The sequence below is a fragment of the Xenopus laevis genome, chromosome 5L (assembly GCF_017654675.1).
Source record: "Xenopus laevis strain J_2021 chromosome 5L, Xenopus_laevis_v10.1, whole genome shotgun sequence".
Lineage (NCBI taxonomy): Eukaryota > Metazoa > Chordata > Amphibia > Anura > Pipidae > Xenopus > Xenopus laevis.
This window is the reverse complement of record NC_054379.1, coordinates 139,515,215-139,529,321: the sequence shown is the minus strand read 5'-3', so window position 1 is coordinate 139,529,321 and position 14,107 is coordinate 139,515,215. Positions and strand designations below refer to the sequence as shown.

The 14,107-nt window shown below is 40.1% G+C and overlaps 1 protein-coding gene across 3 annotated transcripts in view; it reads left to right on the top strand.

The window, feature by feature from the left end:
- The first annotated feature begins 1,528 nt into the window (after positions 1-1,528).
- gk5.L (glycerol kinase 5 L homeolog) overlaps positions 1,529-14,107 on the top strand; it is a 31,912-nt gene continuing 19,333 nt past the window's right edge. The window contains exons 1-5 of one of the 3 annotated variants that reach the window (XM_041562187.1): positions 1,529-1,797; positions 8,928-9,021; positions 9,854-9,929; positions 11,832-11,925; positions 12,486-12,617. In XM_041562187.1, coding sequence (XP_041418121.1) covers positions 1,675-1,797; positions 8,928-9,021; positions 9,854-9,929; positions 11,832-11,925; positions 12,486-12,617 — 519 coding nt within the window. In that variant the 5' untranslated portion in view covers positions 1,529-1,674. 3 annotated transcript variants of the gene reach the window in all.

The following is a 14,107-nucleotide window of genomic DNA, read 5'->3' as shown; positions in this document are numbered from 1 at the left end:
CGCTCTGTGCGCATACAGTGATGGGCGAAGCTGCCCCATTTTGCTTCCCCGAAAAATTTGTGAAACTCCAGAGAATTGGAGAAAAATTTTAGAAACGCATTGAAGTCAATGGGCGTCAAAATTATTTTGACGCAAGCGACAATTTGTATACACGCAACTCTTTTGTCCAAATACATTAAAGTCAATGGGTGTCCGAATCATTTTGAAGCACGACAATTTTTATTAGGGATGCACCGAATCCACTATTTTGGATTCGGCCGAACCCCCGAATCCTTTGCGAAAGATTCGGCGAATACCGAACCGAATCCGAATCCTAATTTGCATATGCAAATTAGGGGTGTGAAGGGAGAAAACATTTTTTACTTCCTTGTTTTTTGACAAAAAGTCCTGCGATTTCCCTCCCAACAACTAATTTGCATATGCAAATTAGGATTCGGATTCGGTTCGGCTGGGCAGAAGGATTTGGCCGAATCCGAATCCTGCTGAAAAAGGCCGAATCCCGAACCGAATTCTGGATTCAGTGCATCCCTAATTTTTATGCACGAGACAATTCTGATGCGTTAATTTTTTCCACTGCAAATTTTCTCTGAAGTTTCGCAGAAACATTCGCGGGCGGCGAAGTGCGGGAATTCGCAGCGAATCCATGCCTGGGGAATAAATTCACCCATCACTACTCAGCAGCTGCACTTGGATACTTTTGTAACAATTTAAGATAAGCGAAGATACAATTGTAATTATTTAAGATAAGCCGTTCTCTTGGGAGAACTGTGACTTGCACCTTGAAGGGCAATTCACCTCCATTAGCAAAACTGTAATAACACATAAAACATTGCACTAAAGCAATTGCACTCGAACAGTCGAAAATGCGGAAGTGCCGAAAAGCCGAACTCTTGAAGCGGCGAAAAGACCCGAAGTTGTGAAAACAGCTGAAATTGAAGTCCCGAAGCCATGAGTTCAATTCTACTCAACACCAATGGTTGTTTGTGTTTTATTTATTTATTTTTTAATCCCCTGGCCACCAATGTATTATTTTAATATTCTATAGGCCCCTGCCACAAATTATTTTTTTTAAAAATAATTTTTTTGGGGCCCCAATTTTTTTAACTTGTAAGGGGGGCCCTGGCACCAATATTTTTAAAAAAATATTCTTTGGGGCCCCAATTATTTTTTTTTACTTGTAAGGGGGGCCCTGGCACCAATGGTTTTTTAAAAAAAAACTTTTATGGGGGGCCCTGGCGCCAATGTTTTTTTTTTTAAACTTATAAGGGGGCCCTGACCATCAATAGCTTTTTATAACTTGTGGGGTTACGTTTTTTAACGCTGATGTCTGTGTGGTCTCCTGTGATGTGGAGTGGGCGGGGTCTGGGGCGGGGCTTGGGCGCCAGGGTGGGCGGGGCCATTTTGTTGAAAGGGCCCGTGATTTCTAATGGCGGCCCCGTGCCTAACACTCTCTGCTTATTACTATTAGTCCACCTCCACACTCATATTATGCTACTGTAACTCCGCCTCTAATGTTCCTTCCTGTGAGTCATCATTGTTACGCCTTGCTCGAAATGTCATGCAGGGGGCGTGCCAATACGTCTGTCTGCCTGCCTCGGGGGCGCGCACGTTGATGTAGATGCTGTGGTTATGGAGAGCCGGTAGTTGAGTAGAGGAATCCCTGTTGCTGTCACTATGAGCTCTCCCAGGAATGGATACAGGGATCGGCTGATCCTCGCTGTGGATGTCGGGAGCAGCGTGTTGAGGTGTCACCTGTACAACCAGTCGGGCGAGATCTGCGGGAGCGCAGAGGACAAGGTAACGGCGTGCAGGAGGGCACAAAATGCTGGAGGGGCAAAGTACCAGGAGATGTAGTAGTACAGGACCGGTGTGGTTGGTATAGAAAGCAGGGAATGCTGGGGGCTCGCAGGTGCAAAACTACAGGCACAAGTTTCCTCAGTTCTTTTTTCAGCTGCAGCCCTCGGGCACATACACATAATCCTGGGCTGAGCTGCTCAATGGCACAATCATACGTGTATTTATGGGGAAGGCAGTATCTATGATTTGAGGGTACAATTATCATTCTATGGAAAGGGCTGAATATCTGTATAAATAATAAGTTGCACCCAGCATGGATATGCAGCTCTGGGTCTGTCTGGCGTTTGTAGAAAGGGATTTATACCCACTGCTTAATTATATTAAAGGCTTTGTTCACCTTTGAATTCACTTATAGTATGTTGTATTGATATTCTGAGACCATTCACAGTTCCCTTTTTTTATTATTGTGGTTATTTAGCTTTTTATTTAACACTTCTTCAGTTTGCAGTTTCAGGAAACTGGTTGTTAGGGTCCAAATTACCCTAGCAACCATGCACTGATTTGAATGAGAGACTGGGATATGAATAGGAGAGGGCCCAAATAGAAAGATGAGTCATAAAAAGTAGCAATAACAATAAAGGGTGTCGCCTTACAGAGCATGTGTTTTTTTTAGATGGGGTCAGTGACCCCACAATTTGAAAGCTGGAAAAAGTCAGAAGAAGAAGGCAAATGATCAAAAACTATAACTAATGAAGACCAAAAGTCGCTTAGAATCGGCATATTGATGTTTGCATATTAAGACTAAGGGTCCCTTCACAGTGTTACCCGCAGGAAGCACAGGCAGATTTATATACAACACAAGTGACACTTAAGCTGGCCATACTTCAGGACAGATATTGATCGAGGAAGCCTGTCGGAGGGCCCCGTACTACAATAAGCCGCCTGCTTAATCTGTCGGCAGTTTATATGTGACCGTTTATTGGGGTCTTAAAGGGGTGGTTCACCTTTGAGGTAACTTTTAGTATGTTATAGAATGTCAAATTCCTAGCAACTTTGCAATTGATCTTCATTATTTATGTTATACTTTTTGAGTTATTTGCCTTTTACTTCTGTCACTTTCTAGCTTTCAAATGGGAGTCACTGACCCCATCTAAAAAACAAATTCTCTGTAAGGCTACACATTTATTGTTATTGCTACTTTTTATTACTCATCTTTCTATTTAAGCCTCTTATTCATATTCCAGTCTCTTATTCAAATCAGTGCATGGTTGGCAGGGTCGGACCGGCACAGTCGTGGCCCACCGGTTTCTGAACCTCGGGGGCCCCATGCGCAAAAGCTTGTGCGTCTGTGTGAATGGCAGATGCACTGCGCACATGACAGGTCCACTGCGCGCATGCGTGAACGTCCGGCCCACCGCGTGCATGCGCAAACAGGGAGTATACAGCACAGCACAACTTTTTGGAACTTTTTTCCATTCGGGGGGCCAATCTAGGACCGGGTCTGGGCCGGCGGCAGCCCAGTCCGACACTGATGGTTGCTAAGGTAATTTGGACCCTGGCAACCAGACTGCTTAAACTGCAAACTGGAGAGCTGCTGAATAAAAAGATGAATAACTCAAAATAAAAAATGAAACCCAATTGCAATCTCTACATCATACTAAAAGTAAATGTAAAGGTGTTACATTTAAAGCAGTGTGACTGCTACCGAATTATCTGCTTTTCTTTGGCAAGATTGTATTGTTTCCCATCATATGACTGTTTGTGGCTGCAAATGATAATGCACATAATGCAGTGAAATTGCACTGCCAGTGAGTTTTGTTGCTGGAGAAAGTGCAGCAGCTTCCCTGCTACTAAGATGCTACCACAAAATAGCCGGGGTGTGCAGGATCTAAGGGAAATAGGAGCCTGGTAGGGAAAAACCAGGGAAAATGCCCAGTTACACTGATATGGACTAATGTGTTGATAAGGGGCAAGGTAATAAAGATTCAGTGGTTAAGGCAGAGATAAAACTTGGTGCAAAGACCAAAAGAGGTGAATGTTATAGCTGTGCAGCCCCGTATTCTAATATAATACTTTCATACTAATGCCCCTGTACTTCTTCCTCTCCTACCCGATTATCACTGTGTGATTATAGGTCCCTACCCTCCTCTCTTACCCAATCAACACTATAAAGGTGCTCAAGAGCTGCCCCCTGATCCTGACAGCCTAGGCCCCTGTTCCTTTCTAGAAGATGCAGCCCTGGCTAAAAGTGATGTATAAAAACACAGAACAGTGATAGAGAGATTGCATATTGCAAGAAACAAAATTTAAGCAGTACTTCTTCATTACAATGGAATCCTGATTTTACATCCCCGGATTTTACGTTTCCTCAGCATTGATGCAATTTTTCACAGTCCCACACAGCTTAACAGTGTTTTTTATTTCCTGGATTTTATATGTCCCTAGAATTTACTCTCAGTCCTCTGGGGAAGGTAAAGTCAGGGTTCTACTGTGATTTATTTATTTCCATCATTCTATGATGATTGTTTTCTCTTAGTTGTCAGTAGCTCCTATAAGTAACTAGATGCTGACTCTGCAAATAGAAACCCAAGCCATTCACAAAATGTTACATAATATGGCTTATTGTATCTCTGTGTGTGTGTCCCAATATAACCTTTCTAACTGTAAGGGACACCATTATCTACAAATAAAGCTTCTATTTGCGAATCCAGTTTTTATATTGACATCTGTGAGAGATGACTTCTTGGGAAGTTACCACACCAACCTGACTTCCAGTGCTCCACTGGGTCATTAGTACTTTAAATGGTAGCCCCACATTGAATGCTAAAGAGGCTATATTTAACTAACTGGTATGTTGTAGAGTTCCAACTGAGTGACTTTGGTTTAGAACCCACTATGGACCAGTAGTAATTAAAATATGGTGCATAATTACTCCTTATTTATCATTGGGTCTCAACCCTAAGTTCAAGACTTAATCAATGTCCCCTGACAGTGTCCCCTGTCAATTGTAGACCGTTATTTGGTCAAAAGTACCATGTGAAACATCGCTGTCTAAGAAGAAATGGCAGTTGAAACCAACGTTGGGCTTGGGCAGTAGTTTTCAGACTTTTCTATTCAGGATCCTCTTTGAGGTGCAATATTTTGCAATCTTGGCCAATAAATAATTACATTTACTGAAGTTAGAAAAAAAGTAAAACCCCTCTCTGTCTAGTTGCCGACCAAATATTAATACCACGTTAATTACCAATATCTATGTTGTTCAGTTCAGAACTGAACTGGCCTATGAGTAAGTGCCCCTATAAGCACGAAACGCGTTAGGTCTTCATGTCCTAATTAATTTTTCTACTTTTTATTTTTGGAGATCCTCACATCCTTTGGATACAGTGTTTTTGGTTTTTGCACCTTGGGACTGAGGTGAACTGTGAGTGTATTCTCCTTATTATTTCTTCTATTATATATTTTTGTATCTTTACTCATTTAACATTTATTTGTTGAGTGGTACCATAGACACTTTTTGTTATGTGGCAGTAGCACAAACCAAAGTAACAACAAATCCAGTTTTTCACAATAAATAATTACAGACATCGGAAACATGGTTGTTTGAGCCATTTAGCCACAGTTCACCCTAAATCTCACCCTAACTGACCTTTAGGATGGTTTCCCACGTGTATCTAGAAGGCAGAGCATTCTATTAGTATCGAACTCAGAGCTCTTTTATAAACAGTTGGAAAATTTGCACATGGTCAGTAATCCATGGCAACCAATCAAATATTTGCTTTCATTGTTGAACTTGCAGCTACCTGAGAAAAGCCAATCATTGATTGGTTGCTATGATTTACTGCCCATGTGCCGATTTGCACGGTGTTTATAAATGAGCCCCAGCTTGTCTTCAAGCTGCAACCCTTAGGTTGTGAACTAGTAGGCTAAGGTCATATGGACAACTAGGTCATCCAATTAGTGGACTCCTAACTTGAACTCTCTGTATATCTGGATAGGAGCTCACTACATCTGCTTTGTGACACAGTCATTTTTAACATGGGCGAGAGGCTCATCGCTATTGATCACATTACCAAGCTCCGATGTACAATGCTAGGCTATTGCTGTTTGAAGACAGTTTTTCTTTTAGAGTTTCACTATGAAAATGCCTAAAGCCTTCCTTTAGATTAAACATGAAAAGCACAATGATGCCTTTGTTTCTCACTATTATACGTAGGCAGTCGCAGAGCACTAGATCTACTTGGTACAATGGCATCTTACACTGTTTAAAGTTTGCTTGAATAAGAATTTCCTCCCAAGAAGCAGAGTAGCAGTCTGTTCCTTCCCACCAGATGCAAAATAACTGACTGGTATTGTCTACAGATATTAAATGTCAGCTCTGTATACTATACTACATTTTTGGGAGTGCACAAGCATGTTTTCAAACATGCCAACATATTCGGTATTTGCATCAATAAGTGCTCTTCGCTTCAGGGTTTGTACAGTGGCCTGCGTCCATTACTGCAGCGTAGTTTCGCCAAAAACAATCAGGTTCACACGTCACTCTCATGTCGCCCACATTTTCAGCGGAATTTATTCGCTACGCAGTTCGATCAATTGTAATGAATCAGCTGCAGTAGAGTCAAGCACAACTCCCTCTAGTAACTGCAATGCTGCCGGAATTATGGGGGAAAACAAGCCACTGTGGATAAAAAAAAAAAAAAAACACCAGCGATTGTGTCCACAGTAAATAATTGACCCCTAATGTGTACCATAGGACTTATACAATATATGACTTTAAGTCAAGAAATATTTCATTTGTAGTTGCTGAATACAGAGATGTAACCTATTCAAACCTTGGTACTACTCCGGTATACTTTCCCTTTAAAATTAATCTTGTTAACATTCTTAAAGGACCAGTAACATCAATTTTTTTTTAAATTCGTCAACATTGAACGAAAAAAAAACCCACAAAGACAAATTAAACTTTTAAATCGCTAAGTCTTTATTAGGAAAATAATCGAAACTCCGCTTGTGCTTTTCTTCAGAACAGGCAAACCAGCGATCCATCGTGCGGTGCTCGATTTCTCCTCCCTGCCTTCCTTATAGGAGATAGCCAGGGAGCGCTGCATGATGGATCGTTGCCTTTTCTGAAGAGGAGCGCAAGCGGAGGTTTGGTTATTTTCTAAATAAAGACTTAGCGATTTAAAAGTTTCATTTGTCTTGGTGTTTTTTTTCGTTCTATACTAACGGTTTTTGTTTTTAAATTGATGTTACTGGTCCTTTAAGCTGCACATACACAGGCTGATATAAGCTACTGGCTCGGCCCCTCCAGAACAACTCGGCAGTTTATTGGTATCTGTATGGGTGGGCTCCCCCCTGCACATTTATCATCTGGATATTTATCAGTCAGGGTTGAAAAGTATGTATTGTCACATTAATGCTGTCCTCACACAATGGGTCTGGGGAGGCCCACAGCGTGGCACCTGTTATTCAGAATGCTCGGGACTTGGGGTTTTCTGGATAAGGGATCTTTCTGTAATTTGGATTACCATACCATAAGTCTACTACAAAATCATTTGAATATTAATTAAACCCAATAGGCTGGTTTTGCTTCCAATAAGGATTCATTATAGCTTCAAGTACAAGATACTGTTTTATTATTACAGAAAAAAGGGAAATAATTTTAACAATTTTGTATTATTTGATTATAATGGAGTCTATAGGAGATGGTCTTCCCATAATTTGGAGATTTTTGGGGAACGGGCTTCCCGATAATGGATACTATACCTGTGTAAGTTTTATCCCATAAAAATACGAAACTTTCTAAATCTAATGAGCAGCACAATGGGTAGCACTTGCAGTGCTGGGATGCTGAGTTGGATTCAAATAATACAATGAATAAAACTGTCTCCCTCTCAGCTACAAGAGTCGGAGTCAGTGGATGTGTGCCCCTTTGCCTCACTATGTGTTACAGCTAGCAATGCCGCATGACCCATGGTTTTCTGATAATGTCTTGTTTTGAACTGCGAGTGATAAGAATATTTGTGTGTTATTTAGCTATTCGTCAGTTCTGCCCTACGATTCCTCACTTCCCACACTTTGGTCTCTCACCTCATCCTAGGAAAAGTGATAAAACAGGTGAATGGACTGTGAGAATGCAGAGTTTTCCTGATAACACCTTACAGAATGAACTATGCTCCTCTCTTCCTATGCTCTCCAAGCAACAGGGAGTTATAAAACTGTTAGTATGTGTCTTGACATCACAATATCTCTTTAACTAGGGGAGAATGTAGATAATATGGGTTAAAATGTGATGAAATGTACAGTAATGGAGCAAAATATTTAAAGGGGTTGTTCATCTTTAAGTTAACTTTTACTATAATGCAGATTGCGATATTCTGAGACAATTTGCAACCGGTTTTCATTTTTTATTATTTGTGGTTTTTAAATTATTTAGCTTTTTATTCAGCAGCTCTCCAGTTTGCAATCTCTGCAGTGTGGTTCCTAGGTTCCAAATTACCATAGCAACCATGCATTCTTCTGAATAAGAGACTGGAATATAATTAGGGGACAGTCTGAATAGTAATATGAGTAATAAAAAGTTACAATAAACTCATATGTGTAGCCTCACAGAGCCTTTGTTTCTAGATGTGGTCAGTGGCCCCCATTTGAAAGCTGGAAAGAGTCAGAAGCAGAAAGCAAATAATTTAAAAACTATACAAATAAATAATGAAGCCCAATTGAAAAGTACCTTAAACTTGGTCATTCTATAACGTGCTAAAAGTTGCCACCACTTTAAGAACTTTATTCCTATTTAACTTCAAACAGAAGGAGCAAAGTATGGGCATCATTTATCAAATGTGCCATATTAGCTGTTTTTGTGTACAAATACTCATTTTGAATTTGACATTCTGCAGAGAAAAATCTGCTAAAATCGTTGTAATTGTTGCAAAGGCTTCAGACATCAATAAAACCTCTCAACAGTTTTTTCACTCCGTTCCAGATAAGTAATGTTACTTTGCGGTTGCTGCCTTTATAGATTTCTAATATATTGGCACCCTCCATCTTTAAAGAAAAGGTATGTGGTTTTTTTTGTTGTTTTTTTTAAGAATTCTTGTTATTTATAGGCTTCTTCCTTTCTCTTTCCATAGCTGAAAGTTCTGTATCCTCAGGCCGGATATGTGGAAATCGATCCTGAGTCCTTATGGGAGCAGTTTGTCAGGGTTGTGAAAGAGGCAGTCGCAGGTTTGTGTTAATGTTTCTCAAATGCATCTCCTTTATTTGTCCCTTAGCTCATAGTGGGGCTCATATACGAAGAAAAACACAGTTGCAGTCACACAGATTTCCCATGAATGGGATTCTTGCATCAGAAGGTGGTGTGTGTGTGTGTGCTCCATGTCACTTGTCCTGCCTATTGTTCCAAATGGAGCGCAGTACATCTACTATCACCTCAAAAGATGGTGATAGCACTGGGGTATCCACAGTCACTGTTGAACACATCATTCTCATGCCTGAAATTACACCAACTGGTCTTAGAACATTTTTTAACTTAATTTGCCTTTGTATATGCCAAAGTGCTAACACAGTGTTTTACCACATCACCCATAATTGAATGAGGTGCAACCCCCCTTGTGGCAACAATTACTCTGGCATAATGGCGAAATTGCTGCACCGAATCAACTATTTTGGATTCGGCCAAACCCCCGAATCCTTTACGAAAGATTCAGTCGAATACTGAATCCTAACATGCATATGTAAATTAGGGGTGGGAAGGGCAAAAATTTTTTTACTTCCTTGTTTTGAGACAAAAAGTCACATGATTTCTCTCCCCATCCCTAAATTGCATATTCAGGTTCGGCCGGGCAGAAGGATTTGGCCAAATCCTGCTGAAAAAGGCAGAATCCTGGCCGAATCCCGAACCGAATCCTGGATTCGACGCATCCCTATTGTCTATAAAAAATACATCGTAACTTGCACTTGACCTTACACACTAGCTGTTATCAATTTCCCCTAATGTCTCCTTTTTTCCAAAGTGCCATTGGCCTATTTACTATTAAACACACCTCCTTCTTCCCAGATGCAGGGATCCAGATGAGTCAAGTGGCTGGTCTTGGGATTTCAACACAGAGAGGAACATTCATCACATGGAACAAGTAAGCTGCCAAAACTAACCGCCTTGCCATTATTTAGTCCTGGCACACAAACTTCTACTCCCCTTCTCTTTCGTGGTTTATGGAAAGAAAACGGTTATCCCCATACATGTGTAGTACTCTTATCCGGAATGCGTAGGACCTGGAGTTTTCAGGATAAGGGTTTTTTTTCCTCCATACCTTAAGGCTGCTAAAAATAATTTAAACAGTAGTTAAACCCAATAGGATTTATGGAGTATGGATTCATGCAGCTCAGTTAGGTTCAAGTACAAGGTTTTATTATTACACAATAAAAGGAAATCATTATTTAAAATAATTTGATTAAAATGCAGTCTATGGGATATATTTAAAGAGTGAAGTTACAGATCGCCACAGTCCACTAGTGTGAAATACCGCCACTCTCAATTCATTTCTATGGGATTTTTAATCAAATGGTGAACTTTCACTTTCACTGTTTGATAAATACGCCTTTAAAAATCCCATAGAAACAAATGGAGAGAGGCGGTATTTCACTATAGCCGTCTGTGGTGATCTCTAACTTCACTGTTTGATAAACATACGCCTATGAGAGATCGCCTTTCCAGAATTCAGAGTTTTCTGGGTAACAGTTTTCCTGATAAGGAATCCTATGCCTGAATTTCATTTTCCTGCACTTCTAATTAGTACTGTAATGTTGTAACTAGACATTACAGCAATATCATTTTAGGTCCCCCTTTACTTTTTTCAAAAACATTTAGTGCAGCTGCTTATGAGTCAGTGACACACACACACCCCACCCCACACACATTCCTGGCAGAGTCTGCTTCATCTGTAGTTACTGCCCTGCTGCTTGACAGTCACTATATCTGGTTTACATAACATTTCACATTGTTACTGGTGGTTGGATATGGGCCAGACAACCTGTTATGTTACAGGTAAGGCTTCCGGTAGAAAAGAAAGGTATTTTGATTTAGATATTTGCATGGTTGACCAGATAGCATTAAACCATTTGTCTTGGCTGATGGCCCTTAGAGTGGATCTGATTGCACATGATAGGAAATAGTGGTTCCTCTCACTCGCACATCAGAAAACCCCTCATCCATCTGCCAAAATAACAGGCGTCAGACCTGACATTTTTGTCCTGTCTGACTGGCGCAGTGCAGTCTTTTGAAAACTACCCCCTACGTTGTTCATAAATTCCTAAAATTGCATAAAGTGAAGACAAATTCAGACAAGCTGTCCAACCACATCAGTTTTAAGGTGGCCATTTATGCAACTCTTAGCATGATGCAGAAAGTGATATTCTCAGACAATTTGCGATTGGTTTTCATTTTTATTAGTTTGCAATTTAAGCCATCTGGTACCAGGGTCCAAATTACCCTAGCAACCATGCATTGATTTGAATAAGAGACTAGAATATGAATAGGAGAGGCCTGAATAGATAGATGACTAATAAAAAGTAGCAAAAACAATACATGTGTTGCTTTACAGAGCATTTCTGTTTAGAAGGGCTGAGTGACCCCATTTGAAAGCTGGAAAAAGTCAGAAGAAAAGGGCAAATAAATCAAAAACTATAAAAAAAAAAAAAATAATGCCAATCGAAAATTTTATTGGAATTAGCCATTTTATAACATACTAAAAGTTAACTTAAAGGTGAACCACCCTTTTAATGGCTCAACACCCTGCACAGATGTAAACCATGAGTTTTCAATACATTCACAGACCACTGTGGTCTGCATGCTTCTTAAAGACAACACTTCCACCATAAAGTATGATTGAATACTGCTCTCCAAGTGAAAGAAAGGAAACTAAACTTCCTATGCAAGCACAAGTCTGATTTGCCTGGTCTGTGCTTTAATTGTGCTGCAGCACATGCTGAATGTACCTGTGTGGCATTTTGGATCAGCTTTTACTTTTTACTTCAAGGAAAACTGGAGAAACTTTTCATAACTTCATCAGTTGGCAGGACCTACGTGCAGCTGACCTGGTTTCTTCTTGGAACCGCTCTCTGCTGCTCAAGGTATGGAATGGTATTTCACTTATAAGAGGTCTGCGGAGAGTACTCGCACAATATCAGTCAGCTGCTGCTGCAAAATTCAACAATATATTGAGTGTCATTTACAATGCAGAACACAGAGGGCACAGTCAACCATATTTTTGCACTTTGTGCACTGCGTTCTTCATTGTGTAAATTACCAGCACTTTATCGGTGAGGGGCTGAAGGTGGGATGCATGAAGGCATCCCCTCACCCGCCCCGTAACTTGCATATTATTCAGGAGGCTGCGCCTCCTCCTCTGCACTCTGCTCCTTGCACCAGGTTTTTAATAAAGCATGAGGAGCAGATTGCATCTTATAAACTCGGGTATAAGTGCTTGCAAAGTGAGCGTGCTCTAACACTTGCACCCCATGCTATCATAAATGACCCCTATTATCTGTATAGATGCAGTGCATGCTAATGTAATCATAGTGCCATCCAGATTATAAAATAATGCATGTTTGAGTTTAGGCAGGGCTGAGGACTTCCGTATTCCTGGCATATTCAGAAAAGCTAAAACCTTTTATTTATTTCCCACATTTAGGCTGTTCATGGGGTTTGCACGGCCTTGCATTTCTTCACTCGAAGGAAACGGTTCCTGGCAGCCAGCTTGATCAATTTCACTACACAGCATGTATCTCTGCGGCTGGTCTGGGTCTTACAAAACATTCCACAGGTAACACAATCCTTTTATTGACAAAGCACTGAGTGTCAGATACCATCCTGCATCTAAACTTGCAGACTTGAAAGTGGTGGCATTTTATAGAATATCACCTAATGTGAATCTGAGCATTTTGTTGCTCTGTGGTTGAAAGGGGGGCAAAGTGGCACGTTCTTCACAGGATAACTGTCAAGTGTCAGCCAGGAAAGTGCACCCATGAGTTCTGGCCACTGACATTTATGGGGTAATTTCTATGGTTTTGTTCCCTGCCAATGGAGCAATAAATCACCTGGAAGACAAATTCAGCCCCATAACACCTCAAAGGTGCGCTTTTCAGAGAACTAAACAACATTTTTTTTTTGCAAAATGAAAGAAAATAGAAGTCTAAGCAAAATTCCACTATTTCAGTATTTGTAAATTACATTTTAATTGTGTCTTTCTGATTTCTATATGCCATTAAAATAGTATAGCAGAAGCAAGACACATAGAAGCATGCAAGGCTTTCTGGCAACTGGAGTTTTGGCTGGATGAGAGCTGGGTTCTGTCACATTTTCCAGAACTGACCGTGCCGAAAGTAGTTGCTACTACTTTTACTAAAACCTGTTTTTAAATGAATGCATGTTGAAAAATTGCTTAGAATTATAATTTCTTTCTTTATGCAGAACCACACCCCATCAAAAAAAGTTGTTGTTCCTCTTTTAAGCATTTAAGATGGAAAACCATTTTTTTTTTTGCCCATTGACAGAAAATTTCCTTCTAGACAACTTTCCAATATACATTTTTATTGGTTTTATGTTGTTAATAATTTTTGTAGTTATTTGATATATGTAGTTGCCTTTGAAACTAGTCACTTGTCTCTTTTGTTGACTACATCCTACAACAATGTAGCAGACATTGGCTCCAAAACAGTATATACTCCATTTTGCACAATGTTTACAGTTCAATAGTCATAACAAGCAGTGCAGAGAATTGCAAGGGAAAGAAAGCTAGTGCTTTTGGTAGTACTTACTTTACTTTACTTTAAAACCGCTGAAAATGTTTAATGAATGAGAATTACTTTTATTTCTTCTATTAGGCAAAATGTTATTTTTTTGTTTACTACCCCTAAATAAAGATATGGGGGGTTGTATTACAGATATAATGATGAAATAATATATTATCATTCATTATATACGAGTTCTCATTGGAACCCCCACCATATGGGGGGCCACTGGGCGACAAACATTGCTCTGTGCAACAATAGACCACTAGATGGCATTAGAGACTGCAGAGAACCTGTATAAACAAGCAGGTTGCAGTATGCTGTAAACATTGTGCAAAAAGTAAGGATGCACCGAATCCAGGATTTGGTTCGGGATTCAGCCTTTTTCAGCAGGATTCGGATTCGGCCGAATCCTTCTGCCCAGTCGAACTTAATCAAAATCCTAATTTGCATATGCAAATTAGGGGTGGCACGACTTTTTATCAGAAAACAAGGAAGTAAAACATATTTTCCCTTTCCCACC